The following is an 18,019-nucleotide window of genomic DNA, read 5'->3' on the forward strand; positions in this document are numbered from 1 at the left end:
CGTAAACACACCAGTCAGCTGGTGCGCTTATGTACTCTGAGGACACGGCTGGGGATGCCGTCTGGGCCTGCAGCCATGCGAGGGTTAACATGTTTAAATTTTTTACTCACATCGGCTGCAGTGAAGGAGAAGTCTGCAGGTTTTGGTTGTGTGCGTGTCAGTGGCACTGTATTGTCATCAAGCGGGCAAGAAGTTATTTAGTCTGTCTGGGAGCAAGACATCCTGGTCCGTGGGGGCTGGTCTTCTTTTTGTAATCCGTGATTGACTGTAGACCCTGCCACATGCCTCTTGTCGTTGGTGTGACTCTACTTTGTCTCTATACCGATGCTTAGCTTGTTTGATTGCGTTACGGAGGAATAGCTACACTGTTTGTATTCGGTCATGTTTCCTGTCACCTTGACCTGATTAAAAGCAGTGGTTCGCGCTTTCAGTTTCACGCGAAAGCTGCCGTTAATCACGGTTTCTGGTTTTGGGAATGTTTCAACCCGTTGCTATGGGAAAGACATTGTCAATGCACTTTCTAATGAACCTGCTCACCGAATCAGCGTATTCGTCAATGTTGTTGTTGGAAGCAATGCGGAACATATCCCAGTCCACGTGATCTAAGCAGTCTTGAAGCGTGGAATCAGATTGGTCGGACCAGCGTTGAACAGACCTGAGCGCGGGAGCTTCTTGTTTTAGTTTCTGTCTGTAGGCAGGGAGCAACAAAATGGAGTCGTCAGCTTTTCCCGAAAGGAGGGTGGGGGAGGGCCTTATATGCGTCGCGGAAGTTAGAATAGCAATGATCCCAGGTTTTACCAGCCCTGGTTAACGCAATCGATATGCTGATACAATTTAGGAGTCTTGTTTTCAGATTAGCCTTGTTAAAATCCCCAGCTACAATGAATGCAGCCTCAGGATATGTGGTTTCCAGTTTGCAAAGAGTCAAATAAAGTTTGTTCAGGGCCATCGATGTGTCTGCTTGGGGGGGAATATATACAGCTGTGATTATAATCGAAGAGAACTCCCTTGGTAGATAATGCGGTCGACATTTGATTGTGAGGAATTCAATTTTTATTTTATTTTTATTTAACCTTTATTTAACCAGGTAGGCACTCATTTACAACTGCGACCTGGCCAAGATAAAGCATAGCAGTTTGAACAGACAGCAACAGAGTTACACATGGAGTAAACAATTAACAAGTCAATAACACAGTAGGGAAAAAAAGAGTCTATATACATTGTGTGCAAAAGGCATGAGGAGGTAGGCGAATAATTACAATTTTGCAGATTAACACTGGAGTGATAAATGATCAGATGGTCATGTGCAGGTAGAGATACTGGTGTGCAAAAAAGTAAATAAATAAAAACGGTATGGGGATGAGGTAGGTAAATTGGGTGGGCTATTTACCGATGGACTATGAACAGCTGCAGCGATTAGTCAGGTAAACAGAAGGACTTGAGTTCCTGTATGTTGTTGTGATCACACCACGTCTCGTTAATCATAAGGCATACGCTCCTGCCCCTCTTCTTACCAGAAAGATGTTTGTTTCTGGTATTTAATAAACAAAAAAAACACTGGTATAGAAACAATACAACGGTCCGTGAAATATACCGGTACCACGAATAAACAGGCGTAGATACAAAGCCCGGCAACAAAATACCAGCCGTCAGATACAGTCTTCAACATAGAACAAACACGCACACATACATGTGTGAAACAGAGGGTTAAATACTGAATCTGTAATGGGAATTGAAACCAGGTGTGAAAAAAAAAAAACAAATGGAAAATTAAAAGTGAATCGGCGATGGCTTGAATACCGGTGACGCCGAGCGCCGCCCCGAACAAGGAGAAAGACTGACTTCGGAGGAAGTCGTGACAGTAACCCCCTTGAGCCGCGTGCCGACACCGGCCTCGGGGGACGACCCGGAGGACGAGGCGTAGGGTGACCCGGATGGAGACAGGGGAACTCCTGCAGCATCGACAGATCCAATACGTCCTCCACCGGCACCCAGCATCTCTCCTCCGGACCGTACCCATCCCACTCCACGGGGTACTGAAGGCCTCGCTAGACTCCTCGGGTCCAATATGGCTCGAACTGCATCGCCGGGGCCCCCTCGATGTCCAAAGGGGGCGGAGGAACCTCCCGCACCTCAGACTCCTGGAGTGGACCAGCACCACCGGCCTGAGGAGGCGCATGGAACAAGGGGTTAATATGGTAATCGGGGGAAGCTGTAACCTGTAACAAAACCTCGTTCAGTCTCCTCAGGACTTTGAATGGCCCCACAAACCGCGGGCCCAGCTTCCGGCAGGGCAGGTGGAGGGTCGAGAGTCACCGCTACGGTCTGCGCCAGTCATCTGACACCTCCCGGCCCACTGAAGTTGCACATGAGTGGCGTCCCATGTTTCCTAGGGGCGGCACTTTGGTGGCGTACCTGAGCTCTGAGAGAGCACGTGTCCTAACCCAGCCTCGGACCTGTGTCCACCTCCACTATGAACGCCTTTAGAGAATAAAGAAAGTGCCAGAACTGTCAAGACAATAACTTTTTGTGTCTGTTTCTCATTGTTGTTACAGGACTAGAATTAAGTCTGAGGCCAGTAACATCAACAGTGAGGACAAACCCAGCCCTCCTCTCTCCTTCTGCACTGAGTCCAAACCACAGTCACTGGGTCCTGATTGTGACAGTGGAGCACAGTTTGCACTGCAGGGTCCAGAGATGGCATCAGTGAAGCTGGAAGACTGCAGTCAAACACTGGAGCTGAATGTCAACATTAAAGATGAAGAAGAGGATGAGAAGATTGGGACATCTGTTTCTCATGGTAAGAGCAGGTTCTAACTAACTAAGTTTGTGTTTTTCATTCCAACTTCCCACTGTGTATGAAAAGTTGCAGTAGAACTGTTTCAATGAGAAGGTAGATGTTATTTCATGCTACTGAGACTTGCATGGTTTGACACCAGCACCAGAGAGGAGACTAAAGAGGTGAAGTAGACAAACTGCCAGTGTTTTAAAGTTCTATGAAACAAAACCTGAGATACTTTTAGAATAGTTGTATTCCCCTTTTGCATTGCACAGCCTACTTGTATGAATACTTACAGGTAGCCTAGTGGTTAGAGCGTTGGGGCCAGTAACCAAAAGTTTGCTGGATCGAATCCCTGAGCTGACAATGTAAAAATCTGTATTTTATTACACAGTTCGTGGATGTCCATTATGGCAGCCCCCGCACCTCTCTGATTCAGAGGGGCTGCATTACTTGCTGTTTGGGGTTTTAGGCTGGGTTTCTGTACAGCACTTTGAGATATCAGATGATGTAAGAAGGGCTATATAAATATATTTGATTTGGGTTAAATGCGGAAGACACTTTTCAGTTGAATGCATTCAGTTGTACAACTGACTAGGTATCCCCCTCTCCCATTCAGAACGTATTTAGACCCCTTGACTTTTCCCACATTTCTAAAATGGATTAAATAAATAAATAAATCTTCATCAATCTACACACAATAACCCCATAATGATAATATAATAATACCCCATAATGACAAAGAAAAAATGGGTTTTTAGAAATGTTTTCATGAGATGCAGTGCTTCCAGCCCCTTGAAGCGTTGAAGGTCCCCAAGAACACAGTTCCCTCATCATTCTTCCCCCCACATATACTTATTAGTTCCATGTAGAACAATTACAAAAATATAATTGTATTTTCTCTTTCCCCCCAACCCAAAGAGAGATGAAAACATAACAACCAAACATAAAGAAATCCAATAATATAAATAAAGTATAATATACAGTTGTAGATAATGAAGATTACTCTTCGACTAGAGCCAATATTCACATAAAATATAGAGAATATACAGATTTACAGTTCCAATGCTTCTACAATATCATCAGTTTGCAAAAACTCATTAAACAGATCCCAAATATTATGAAACTCTGGGGCTTTCTTTTTCACTATATAAGTACATTTTTCAAGAGCCAGGCTTGATGTTAATTATTTTAACCAATGACCAAGTGAGGGGGAACTGACATACTTCCAGTGGAGAGCATTTGAACGTCTAGCTTGTAATAGACAGAGGTAAAACATTTTTATTTTCTCTCCTGTGTAAAGAGATATTCTCTGGGTAAAGATTTTGGAGGCATAGCTTATGGATTAGTGGTATTGGGGTAGAGGTCATCTCAGAGATATAGCGCAGTACTGAGCTCCAAAACATTTGTATCTCAGCACATTCCTCCAGGCAATGATACAAGGTGCCTTGAACACACAGGTCTGGGTTATTAGGGTCAAATTTCAAAATAATTTGCAAATAAAGTCATTAAAAATCCTACAATGTGATTTTCTGGAATTCTTTTCTTCTCATTTTGTCTGTCATAGTTGAAGTGTACCGATGAAAATTACAGGCCTCTCATTTTTTAAGTGGGAGAACTTGCACAATTGGTGGCTGACTAAATACTTTTTGCCCCACTGTACATATACATATGAGATGAGTAATGTAGGGTATGTAAACATTATATTAAGAAGCATTGTTTAAAGTGGCTAGTGATATATTTTACATCAATTCCCATTATTAAAGTGGCTGGAGTTGAGTCAGTGTGTTGGCAGCAGCCACTCAATGTTAGTGGTGGCTGTTTAACAGTCTGATGGCCTTGAGATAGAAGCTGTTTTTCAGTCTCTCGGTCCCTGCTTTGATGCACCTGAACTGACCTGCCTTCTGGATGATAGCGGGGTGAACAGGCAGTGGCTCGGGTGGTTGTTGTCCTTGATGATCTTTATGGCCTTCCTGTGACATCGGGTGGTGTAGGTGTCCTGGAGGGCAGGTAGTTTGCCCCCGGTGATGCGTTGTGCAGACCTCACTACCCTCTGGAGAGCCTTATGGTTGTGGGCGGAGCTGTTGACGTGGAGATGTTGTTACCTACCCTCACCACCTGGGGGCGTCCCATCAGGAAGTCCAGTACCCAGTTGCACAGGGCGGGGTCGAGACCCAGGGTCTCGAGCTTGATGACGAGTTTGGAGGGTACTATGGTGTAAATGCTGAGCTGAAGTTGATGCACAGCATTCTCACATAGGTATTCCTCTTTTCCAGATGGGTTAGGGCCTATTTGGACGGTAAGCAAATTGGAGTGGGTCTAGGGTGTCAGGTAGGGTGGAGGTGATATGGTCCTTGACTTGTCTCTCAAAGCACTTCATGATGACGGAAGTGAGTGCTACGGGGCGATAGTCGTTTAGCTCAGTTACCTTAGCTTTCTTGGGAACCGGGACAATGGTGACCCTCTTGGAGCATGTGGGAACAGCAGACTGGGATAGGGATTGATTGAATATGTCCGTAAACACACCAGTCAGCTGGTCTGCGCATGCTCTGAGGACACGGCTGGGGATGCCGTCTGGGCCTGCAGCCATGCGAGGGTTAACATGTTTAAATGTTTTACTCACATCGGCTGCAGTGAAGGGGAGTCTGCAGGTTTTGGTTGTGTGCCGTGTCAGTGGCACTGTATTGTCATCAAAGCGGGCAAAGAAGTTATTTAGTCTGTCTGGGAGCAAGACATCCTGGTCCGTGACGGGGCTGGTCTTCTTTTTGTAATCCGTGATTGACTGTAGACCCTGCCACATACCTCTTGTGTCTGAGCCGTTGAATTGTGACTACTTTGTCTCTATACTGATGCTTAGCTTGTTTGATTGCCTTGCGGAGGGAATAGCTACACTGTTTGTATTCGGTCATGTTTCCTCTCACCTTGACCTGATTAAAAGCAGTGGTTCGCGCTTTCAGTTTCACGCGAAAGCTGCCGTTAATCCACGGTTTCTGGTTTGGGAATGTTTCAACCGTTGCTATGGGAAAGACATTGTCAATGCACTTTCTAATGAACCTGCTCACCGAATCAGCGTATTCGTCAATGTTGTTGTTGGAAGCAATGCGGAACATATCCCAGTCCACGTGATCGAAGCAGTCTTGAAGCGTGGAATCAGATTGGTCGGACCAGCGTTGAACAGACCTGAGCGCGGGAGCTTCTTGTTTTAGTTTCTGTCTGTAGGCAGGGAGCAACAAAATGGAGTCGTCAGCTTTTCCCGAAAGGAGGGTGGGGGAGGGCCTTATATGCGTCGCGGAAGTTAGAATAGCAATGATCCCAGGTTTTACCAGCCCTGGTTGCGCAATCGATATGCTGATACAATTTAGGGAGTCTTGTTTTCAGATTAGCCTTGTTAAAATCCCCAGCTACAATGAATGCAGCCTCAGGATATGTGGTTTCCAGTTTGCAAAGAGTCAAATAAAGTTTGTTCAGGGCCATCGATGTGTCTGCTTGGGGGGGAATATATACAGCTGTGATTATAATCGAAGAGAACTCCCTTGGTAGATAATGCGGTTGACATTTGATTGTGAGGAATTCAATTTTTTTATTTTTTTTATTTAACCAGGTAGGCTAGTTGAGAACAAGTTCTCATATAAAACTGCGACCTGGCCAAGATAAAGCATAGCAGTGTGAACAGACAGCAACAGAGTTACACATGGAGTAAACAATTAACAAGTCAATAACACAGTAGGGGGAAAAAAAGAGTCTATATACATTGTGTGCAAAAGGCATGAGGAGGTAGGCGAATAATTACAATTTTGCAGATTAACACTGGAGTTATAAATGATCAGATGGCCATGTGCAGGTAGAGATACTGGTGTGCAAAAGAGCAAAAAAGTAAATAAATAAAAACAGTATGGGGATGAGGTAGGTAAATTGGGTGGGCTATTTACCGATGGACTATGAACAGCTGCAGCGATTAGTCAGGTGAACAGAAGGACTTGAGTTCCTGTATGTTGTTGTGATCACACCACGTCTCGTTAATCATAAGGCATACGCTCCTGCCCCTCTTCTTACCAGAAAGATGTTTGTTTCTGGTATTTAATAAACAAAAAAACACTGGTATAGAAACAATACAACGGTCCGTGAAATATACCAGTACCACGAATAAACAGGCGTAGATACAAAGCCCGGCAACAAAATACCAGCCGTCAGATACAGTCTTCAACATAGAACAAACACGCACACATACATGTGTGAAACAGAGGGTTAAATACTGAATCTGTAATGGGGAATTGAAACCAGGTGTGAAAAAAACAAATGGAAAATTAAAAGTGAATCGGCGATGGCTTGAATACCGGTGACGCCGAGCGCCGCCCGAACAAGGAGAAAGACTGACCCGGAGGAAGTCGTGACAGTAACCCCCTTGAGCCGCGCGCCGACACCGGCCTCGGGGACGACCCGGAGGACGAGGCGTAGGGTGACCCGGATGGAGACAGGGGAACTCCTGCAGCATCGACAGGTCCAATACGTCCTCCACCGGCACCCAGCATCTCTCCTCCGGACCGTACCCATCCCACTCCACGGGTACTGAAGGCCTCGCTAGACTCCTCGGGTCCAATATGGCTCGAACTGCATACGCCGGGGCCCCCTCGATGTCCAAAGGGGGCGGAGGAACCTCCCGCACCTCAGACTCCTGGAGTGGACCAGCACCACCGGCCTGAGGAGAGGCGCATGGAACAAGGGGTTAATATGGTAATCGGGGGAAGCTGTAACCTGTAACAAACCTCGTTCAGTCTCCTCAGGACTTTGAATGGCCCCACAAACCGCGGGCCCAGCTTCCGGCAGGGCAGGTGGAGGGTCGAGAGTCACCGCTACGGTCTGCGCCAGTCATCTGACACCTCCCGGCCCACTGAAGTTGCACATGAGTGGCGTCCCATGTTTCCTAGGGGCGGCACTTTGGTGGCGTACCTGAGCTCTGAGAGAGCACGTGTCCTAACCCAGCCTCGGACCTGTGTCCACCTCCACTATGAACGCCAAAGAGGGATCCGGAGAGGGATCCTCTTATAGAATATTAGCTTAACAGTGTTGTGGAGCTCCTGCACCTAAATATAAACAGTACCGGTATCTATTTCGAAGAAATATAATATATTTTTAGAGAATAAAAGGGTGCCAGAACTGGCAAGACAATAATGTTTGTCTGTTTCTCTTCTACTACTTGCCGACTCAGGTATGAGGCTAGTAACATCAACAGTGAGGACAAACCCAGCCCCCCTCTCTCCTTCCACACTGAGTCCAAACCTACAGTCACTGGGTCCTGATTGTGACAGTGGAGCACAGTTTGCACTGCAGGGTCCAGAGATGGCATCAGTGAAGCTGGAAGACTGCAGTCAAACACTGGAGCTGAATGTCAACATTAAAGATGAAGAAGAGGATGAGAAGATTGGGACATCTGTTTCTCATGGTAAGAGCAGGTTCTAACTAACTAAGTTTGTGTTTTTCATTCCAACTTCCCACTGTGTATGAAAAGTTGCCGTAGAACTGTTTCAATGAGAAGGTAGATGTTATTTCATGCTACTGAGACTTGCATGGTTTGACACCAGCACCAGAGAGGAGACTAAAGAGGTGAAGTAGACAAACTGCCAGTGTTTTAAAGTTCTATGAAACAAAACCTGAGATACTTTTAGAATAGTTGTATTCCCCTTTTGCATTGCACAGCCTACTTGTATGAATACTTACAGGTAGCCTAGTGGTTAGAGCGTTGGGGCCAGTAACCGAAAGTTTGCTGGAACGAATCCCTGAGCTGACAATGTAAAAATCTGTATTTTTTACACAGTTCCCCGGGTGCCAAAGACGTGGATGTCCATTATGGCAGCCCCCCGCACCTCTCTGATTCAGAGGGGCTGCATTACTTGCTGTTTGGGGTTTTAGGCTGGGTTTCTGTACAGCACTTTGAGATATCAGATGATGTAAGAAGGGCTATATAAATATATTTGATTTGGGTTAAATGCGGAAGACACTTTTCAGTTGAATGCATTCAGTTGTACAACTGACTAGGTATCCCCCTCTCCCATTCAGAACGTATTTAGACCCCTTGACTTTTCCCACATTTCTAAAATGGATTAAATAAATAAATAAATCTTCATCAATCTACACACAATACCCCATAATGATAATATAATAATACCCCATAATGACAAAGAAAAAATGGGTTTTTAGAAATGTTTTCATGAGATGCAGTGCTTCCAGCCCCTTGAAGCGTTGAAGGTCCCCAAGAACACAGTTCCCTCATCATTCTTCCCCCCCCACATATACTTATTAGTTCCATGTAGAACAATTACAAAAATACAATTGTATTTTCTCTTTTCACCCCCAACCCAAAGAGAGATGAAAACATAACAACCAAACATAAAGAAATCCAATAATATAAATAAATAAAGTATAATATACAGTTGTAGATAATGAAGATTACTCTTCGACTAGAGCCAATATTCACATAAAATATAGAGAATATACAGATTTACAGTTCCAATGCTTCTACAATATCATCAGTTTGCAAAAACTCATTAAACAGATCCCAAATATTATGAAACTCTGGGGCTTTCTTTTTCACTATATAAGTACATTTTTCAAGAGCCAGGCTTGATGTTAATTATTTTAACCAATGACCAAGTGAGGGGGAACTGACATACTTCCAGTGGAGAGCATTTGAACGTCTAGCTTGTAATAGACAGAGGTCAAACATTTTTATTTTCTCTCCTGTGTAAAGAGATATTATCTGGGTAAAGATTTAGGAGGCATAGCTTATGGATTAGTGGTATTGGGGTAGAGGTCATCTCAGAGATATAGCGCAGTACTGAGCTCCAAAACATTTGTATCTCAGCACATTCCTCCAGGCAATGATACAAGGTGCCTTGAACACACAGGTCTGGGTTATTAGGGTCAAATTTCAAAATAATTTGCAAATAAAGTCATTAAAAATCCTACAATGTGATTTTCTGGAATTTTTTTCTTCTCATTTTGTCGGTCATAGTTGAAGTGTACCGATGAAAATTACAGGCCTCTCATCTTTTTAAGTGGGAGAACTTGCACAATTGGTGGCTGACTAAATACTTTTTTGCCCCACTGTACATATACATATGAGATGAGTAATGTAGGGTATGTAAACATTATATTAAGAAGCATTGTTTAAAGTGGCTAGTGATATATTTTACATCAATTCCCATTATTAAAGTGGCTGGAGTTGAGTCAGTGTGTTGGCAGCAGCCACTCAATGTTAGTGGTGGCTGTTTAACAGTCTGATGGCCTTGAGATAGAAGCTGTTTTTCAGTCTCTCGGTCCCTGCTTTGATGCACCTGAACTGACCTCGCCTTCTGGATGATAGCGGGGTGAACAGGCAGTGGCTCGGGTGGTTGTTGTCCTTGATGATCTTTATGGCCTTCCTGTGACATCGGGTGGTGTAGGTGTCCTGGAGGGCAGGTAGTTTGCCCCCCGGTGATGCGTTGTGCAGACCTCACTACCCTCTGGAGAGCCTTATGGTTGTGGGCGGAGCTGTTGACGTGGAGATGTTGTTACCTACCCTCACCACCTGGGGGCGTCCCATCAGGAAGTCCAGTACCCAGTTGCACAGGGCGGGGTCGAGACCCAGGGTCTCGAGCTTGATGACGAGTTTGGAGGGTACTATGGTGTTAAATGCTGAGCTGAAGTTGATGAACAGCATTCTCACATAGGTATTCCTCTTTTCCAGATGGGTTAGGGCCTATTTGGACGGTAAGCAAATTGGAGTGGGTCTAGGGTGTCAGGTAGGGTGGAGGTGATATGGTCCTTGACTTGTCTCTCAAAGCACTTCATGATGACGGAAGTGAGTGCTACGGGCGATAGTCGTTTAGCACAGTTACCTTAGCTTTCTTGGGAACCGGGACAATGGTGACCCTCTTGGAGCATGTGGGAACAGCAGACTGGGATAAGGATTGATTGAATATGTCCGTAAACACACCAGTCAGCTGGTCTGCGCATGCTCTGAGGACACGGCTGGGGATGCCGTCTGGGCCTGCAGCCATGCGAGGGTTAACATGTTTAAATTTTTTACTCACATCGGCTGCAGTGAAGGAGAGTCTGCAGGTTTTGGTTGTGTGCCGTGTCAGTGGCACTGTATTGTCATCAAAGCGGGCAAAGAAGTTATTTAGTCTGTCTGGGAGCAAGACATCCTGGTCCGTGACGGGGCTGGTCTTCTTTTTGTAATCCGTGATTGACTGTAGACCCTGCCACATGCCTCTTGTGTCGTTGAATTGTGACTCTACTTTGTCTCTATACCGATGCTTAGCTTGTTTGATTGCCTTGCGGAGGGAATAGCTACACTGTTTGTATTCGGTCATGTTTCCTGTCACCTTGACCTGATTAAAAGCAGTGGTTCGCGCTTTCAGTTTCACGCGAAAGCTGCCGTTAATCCACGGTTTCTGGTTTGGGAATGTTTCAACCGTTGCTATGGGAAAGACATTGTCAATGCACTTTCTAATGAACCTGCTCACCGAATCAGCGTATTCGTCAATGTTGTTGTTGGAAGCAATGCGGAACATATCCCAGTCCACGTGATCGAAGCAGTCTTGAAGCGTGGAATCAGATTGGTCGGACCAGCGTTGAACAGACCTGAGCGCGGGAGCTTCTTGTTTTAGTTTCTGTCTGTAGGCAGGGAGCAACAAAATGGAGTCGTCAGCTTTTCCCGAAAGGAGGGTGGGGGAGGGCCTTATATGCGTCGCGGAAGTTAGAATAGCAATGATCCCAGGTTTTACCAGCCCTGGTTGCGCAATCGATATGCTGATACAATTTAGGGAGTCTTGTTTTCAGATTAGCCTTGTTAAAATCCCCAGCTACAATGAATGCAGCCTCAGGATATGTGGTTTCCAGTTTGCAAAGAGTCAAATAAAGTTTGTTCAGGGCCATCGATGTGTCTGCTTGGGGGGGAATATATACAGCTGTGATTATAATCGAAGAGAACTCCCTTGGTAGATAATGCGGTCGACATTTGATTGTGAGGAATTCAATTTTTATTTTATTTTTATTTAACCTTTATTTAACCAGGTAGGCTAGTTGAGAACAAGTTCTCATTTACAACTGCGACCTGGCCAAGATAAAGCATAGCAGTTTGAACAGACAGCAACAGAGTTACACATGGAGTAAACAATTAACAAGTCAATAACACAGTAGGAAAAAAAAGAGTCTATATACATTGTGTGCAAAAGGCATGAGGAGGTAGGCGAATAATTACAATTTTGCAGATTAACACTGGAGTGATAAATGATCAGATGGTCATGTGCAGGTAGAGATACTGGTGTGCAAAAGAGCAAAAAAGTAAATAAATAAAAACGGTATGGGGATGAGGTAGGTAAATTGGGTGGGCTATTTACCGATGGACTATGAACAGCTGCAGCGATTAGTCAGGTAAACAGAAGGACTTGAGTTCCTGTATGTTGTTGTGATCACACCACGTCTCGTTAATCATAAGGCATACGCTCCTGCCCCTCTTCTTACCAGAAAGATGTTTGTTTCTGGTATTTAATAAACAAAAAAAACACTGGTATAGAAACAATACAACGGTCCGTGAAATATACCGGTACCACGAATAAACAGGCGTAGATACAAAGCCCGGCAACAAAATACCAGCCGTCAGATACAGTCTTCAACATAGAACAAACACGCACACATACATGTGTGAAACAGAGGGTTAAATACTGAATCTGTAATGGGGGAATTGAAACCAGGTGTGAAAAAAACAAATGGAAAATTAAAAGTGAATCGGCGATGGCTTGAATACCGGTGACGCCGAGCGCCGCCCGAACAAGGAGAAAGACTGACTTCGGAGGAAGTCGTGACAGTAACCCCCCTTGAGCCGCGCGCCGACACCGGCCTCGGGGACGACCCGGAGGACGAGGCGTAGGGTGACCCGGATGGAGACAGGGGAACTCCTGCAGCATCGACAGATCCAATACGTCCTCCACCGGCACCCAGCATCTCTCCTCCGGACCGTACCCATCCCACTCCACGGGGTACTGAAGGCCTCGCTAGACTCCTCGGGTCCAATATGGCTCGAACTGCATACGCCGGGGCCCCCTCGATGTCCAAAGGGGGCGGAGGAACCTCCCGCACCTCAGACTCCTGGAGTGGACCAGCACCACCGGCCTGAGGAGAGGCGCATGGAACAAGGGGTTAATATGGTAATCGGGGGAAGCTGTAACCTGTAACAAACCTCGTTCAGTCTCCTCAGGACTTTGAATGGCCCCACAAACCGCGGGCCCAGCTTCCGGCAGGGCAGGTGGAGGGTCGAGAGTCACCGCTACGGTCTGCGCCAGTCATCTGACACCTCCCGGCCCACTGAAGTTGCACATGAGTGGCGTCCCATGTTTCCTAGGGGCGGCACTTTGGTGGCGTACCTGAGCTCTGAGAGAGCACGTGTCCTAACCCAGCCTCGGACCTGTGTCCACCTCCACTATGAACGCCAAAGAGGGATCCGGAGAGGGACCGACTTTGGAGGAAGTTGTGACAGTTCCTCTTATAGAATATTAGCTCAACAGTTTTGTGGAGCTCCCGTGCCTAAATTTAAACAGTACCGGCACCTATTTCAGTCCAAGTCAAGCACTGAATTAGATAATTGAACATATAATATATTTTTAGAGAATAAAGAAAGTGCCAGAACTGTCAAGACAATAACTTTTTGTGTCTGTTTCTCATTGTTGTTACAGGACTAGAATTAAGTCTGAGGCCAGTAACATCAACAGTAACGACAAACCCAGCCTGCCTCTCTCCTTCCACACTGAGTGCAAACCCACAGTCACTGGGTCCTGATTGTGACAGTGGAGCCCAGTTTGCACTGCAGGATCCAGAGATGGCATCAGTGAAGCTGGAAGACTGCAGTCAAACACTGGAACTGAATGTCATCATTAAAGATGAAGAAGAGGATGAGAAGATTGGGACATCTGTTTCTCATGGTAAGAGCAGGTTCTAACTAACTAAGTTTGTGTTTTTCATTCCAACTTCCCACTGTGTATGAAAAGTTGCAGTAGAACTGTTTCAATGAGAAGGTAGATGTTATTTCATGCTACTGAGACTTGCATGGTTTGACACCAGCACCAGAGAGGAGACTAAAGAGGTGAAGTAGACAAACTGCCAGTGTTTTAAAGTTCTATGAAACAAAACCTGAGATACTTTTAGAATAGTTGTATTCCCCTTTTGCATTGCACAGCCTACTTGTATGAATACTTACAGGTAGCCTAGTGGTTAGAGCGTTGGGGCCAGTAACCAAAAGTTTGCTGGATCGAATCCCTGAGCTGACAATGTAAAAATCTGTATTTTATTACACAGTTCGTGGATGTCCATTATGGCAGCCCCCGCACCTCTCTGATTCAGAGGGGCTGCATTACTTGCTGTTTGGGGTTTTAGGCTGGGTTTCTGTACAGCACTTTGAGATATCAGATGATGTAAGAAGGGCTATATAAATATATTTGATTTGGGTTAAATGCGGAAGACACTTTTCAGTTGAATGCATTCAGTTGTACAACTGACTAGGTATCCCCCTCTCCCATTCAGAACGTATTTAGACCCCTTGACTTTTCCCACATTTCTAAAATGGATTAAATAAATAAATAAATCTTCATCAATCTACACACAATACCCCATAATGATAATATAATAATACCCCATAATGACAAAGAAAAAATGGGTTTTTAGAAATGTTTTCATGAGATGCAGTGCTTCCAGCCCCTTGAAGCGTTGAAGGTCCCCAAGAACACAGTGCCCTCATCATTCTTCCCCCCACATATACTTATTAGTTCCATGTAGAACAATTACAAAAATACAATTGTATTTTCTCTTTCCCCCCCCCCAACACAAAGAGAGATGAAAACATGACAACCAAACATAAAGAAATCCAATAATATAAATAAAGTATAATATACAGTTGTAGATAATGCTGATTACTCTTCGACTAGAGCCAATATTCACATAAAATATAGAGAATATACAGATTTACAGTTCCAATGCTTCTACAATATCATCAGTTTGCAAAAACTCATTAAACAGATCCCAAATATTATGAAACTCTGGGGCTTTCTTTTTCACTATATAAGTACATTTTTCAAGAGCCAGGCTTGATGTTAATTATTTTAACCAATGACCAAGTGAGGGGGAACTGACATACTTCCAGTGGAGAGCATTTGAACGTCTAGCTTGTAATAGACAGAGGTAAAACATTTTTATTTTCTCTCCTGTGTAAAGAGATATTCTCTGGGTAAAGATTTTGGAGGCATAGCTTATGGATTAGTGGTATTGGGGTAGAGGTCATCTCAGAGATATAGCGCAGTACTGAGCTCCAAAACATTTGTATCTCAGCACATTCCTCCAGGCAATGATACAATGTGCCTTGAACACACAGGTCTGGGTTATTAGGGTCAAATTTCAAAATAATTTGCAAATAAAGTCATTAAAAATCCTACAATGTGATTTTCTGGAATTTTTTTCTTCTCATTTTGTCTGTCATAGTTGAAGTGTACCGATGAAAATTACAGGCCTCTCATTTTTTTAAGTGGGAGAACTTGCACAATTGGTGGCTGACTAAATACTTTTTTGCCCCACTGTACATATACATATGAGATGAGTAATGTAGGGTATGTAAACATTATATTAAGAAGCATTGTTTAAAGTGGCTAGTGATATATTTTACATCAATTCCCATTATTAAAGTGGCTGGAGTTGAGTCAGTGTGTTGGCAGCAGCCACTCAAGGTTAGTGGTGGCTGTTTAACAGTCTGATGGCCTTGAGATAGAAGCTGTTTTTCAGTCTCTCGGTCCCTGCTTTGATGCACCTGAACTGACCTCGCCTTCTGGATGATAGCGGGGTGAACAGGCAGTGGCTCGGGTGGTTGTTGTCCTTGATGATCTTTATGGCCTTCCTGTGACATCGGGTGGTGTAGGTGTCCTGGAGGGCAGGTAGTTTGCCCCCGGTGATGCGTTGTGCAGACCTCACTACCCTCTGGAGAGCCTTATGGTTGTGGGCGGAGCTGTTGACGTGGAGATGTTGTTACCTACCCTCACCACCTGGGGGCGTCCCATCAGGAAGTCCAGTACCCAGTTGCACAGGGCGGGGTCGAGACCCAGGGTCTCGAGCTTGATGACGAGTTTGGAGGGTACTATGGTGTTAAATGCTGAGCTGAAGTTGATGAACAGCATTCTCACATAGGTATTCCTCTTTTCCAGATGGGTTAGGGCCTATTTGGACGGTAAGCAAATTGGAGTGGGTCTAGGGTGTCAAGTAGGGTGGAGGTGATATGGTCCTTGACTTGTCTCTCAAAGCACTTCATGATGACGGAAGTGAGTGCTACGGGGCGATAGTCGTTTAGCACAGTTACCTTAGCTTTCTTGGGAACCGGGACAATGGTGACCCTCTTGGAGCATGTGGGAACAGCAGACTGGGATAAGGATTGATTGAATATGTCCGTAAACACACCAGTCAGCTGGTCTGCGCATGCTCTGAGGACACGGCTGGGGATGCCGTCTGGGCCTGCAGCCATGCGAGGGTTAACATGTTTAAATTTTTTACTCACATCGGCTGCAGTGAAGGAGAGTCTGCAGGTTTTGGTTGTGTGCCGTGTCAGTGGCACTGTATTGTCATCAAAGCGGGCAAAGAAGTTATTTAGTCTGTCTGGGAGCAAGACATCCTGGTCCGTGACGGGGCTGGTCTTCTTTTTGTAATCCGTGATTGACTGTAGACCCTGCCACATGCCTCTTGTGTCGTTGAATTGTGACTCTACTTTGTCTCTATACCGATGCTTAGCTTGTTTGATTGCCTTGCGGAGGGAATAGCTACACTGTTTGTATTCGGTCATGTTTCCTGTCACCTTGACCTGATTAAAAGCAGTGGTTCGCGCTTTCAGTTTCACGTGAAAGCTGCCGTTAATCCACGGTTTCTGGTTTGGGAATGTTTCAACCGTTGCTATGGGAAAGACATTGTCAATGCACTTTCTAATGAACCTGCTCACCGAATCAGCGTATTCGTCAATGTTGTTGTTGGAAGCAATGCGGAACATATCCCAGTCCACGTGATCGAAGCAGTCTTGAAGCGTGGAATCAGATTGGTCGGACCAGCGTTGAACAGACCTGAGCGCGGGAGCTTCTTGTTTTAGTTTCTGTCTGTAGGCAGGGAGCAACAAAATGGAGTCGTCAGCTTTTCCCGAAAGGAGGGTGGGGGAGGGCCTTATATGCGTCGCGGAAGTTAGAATAGCAATGATCCCAGGTTTTACCAGCCCTGGTTGCGCAATCGATATGCTGATACAATTTAGGGAGTCTTGTTTTCAGATTAGCCTTGTTAAAATCCCCAGCTACAATGAATGCAGCCTCAGGATATGTGGTTTCCAGTTTGCAAAGAGTCAAATAAAGTTTGTTCAGGGCCATCGATGTGTCTGCTTGGGGGGGAATATATACAGCTGTGATTATAATCGAAGAGAACTCCCTTGGTAGATAATGCGGTCGACATTTGATTGTGAGGAATTCAATTTTTATTTTATTTTTATTTAACCTTTATTTAACCAGGTAGGCTAGTTGAGAACAAGTTCTCATTTACAACTGCGACCTGGCCAAGATAAAGCATAGCAGTTTGAACAGACAGCAACAGAGTTACACATGGAGTAAACAATTAACAAGTCAATAACACAGTAGGGAAAAAAAGAGTCTATATACATTGTGTGCAAAAGGCATGAGGAGGTAGGCGAATAATTACAATTTTGCAGATTAACACTGGAGTGATAAATGATCAGATGGTCATGTGCAGGTAGAGATACTGGTGTGCAAAAAAGTAAATAAATAAAAACGGTATGGGGATGAGGTAGGTAAATTGGGTGGGCTATTTACCGATGGACTATGAACAGCTGCAGCGATTAGTCAGGTAAACAGAAGGACTTGAGTTCCTGTATGTTGTTGTGATCACACCACGTCTCGTTAATCATAAGGCATACGCTCCTGCCCCTCTTCTTACCAGAAAGATGTTTGTTTCTGGTATTTAATAAACACAAAAAAAACACTGGTATAGAAACAATACAACGGTCCGTGAAATATACCGGTACCACGAATAAACAGGCGTAGATACAAAGCCCGGCAACAAAATACCAGCCGTCAGATACAGTCTTCAACATAGAACAAACACGCACACATACATGTGTGAAACAGAGGGTTAAATACTGAATCTGTAATGGGGGAATTGAAACCAGGTGTGAAAAAAACA

General features: G+C 44.8%; 1 protein-coding gene across 5 annotated transcripts in view; it reads left to right on the top strand.

Moving 5' to 3' along the window:
• The first annotated feature begins 7,820 nt into the window (after positions 1–7,820).
• The window catches only part of LOC135573307 (gastrula zinc finger protein XlCGF57.1-like), a 103,440-nt gene continuing 93,241 nt past the window's right edge, over positions 7,821–18,019 (top strand). For all 5 annotated transcript variants that reach the window (XM_065022196.1, XM_065022218.1, XM_065022169.1 and 2 more), the window contains exons 1-2: positions 7,821–8,219; positions 13,492–13,737. In XM_065022196.1, coding sequence (XP_064878268.1) covers positions 7,988–8,219; positions 13,492–13,737 — 478 coding nt within the window. In that variant the 5' untranslated portion in view covers positions 7,821–7,987. The remainder of the gene's footprint in view (positions 8,220–13,491; positions 13,738–18,019) is intronic.

Source organism: Oncorhynchus nerka, linkage group LG2 (assembly GCF_034236695.1).
Source record: "Oncorhynchus nerka isolate Pitt River linkage group LG2, Oner_Uvic_2.0, whole genome shotgun sequence".
Lineage (NCBI taxonomy): Eukaryota > Metazoa > Chordata > Actinopteri > Salmoniformes > Salmonidae > Oncorhynchus > Oncorhynchus nerka.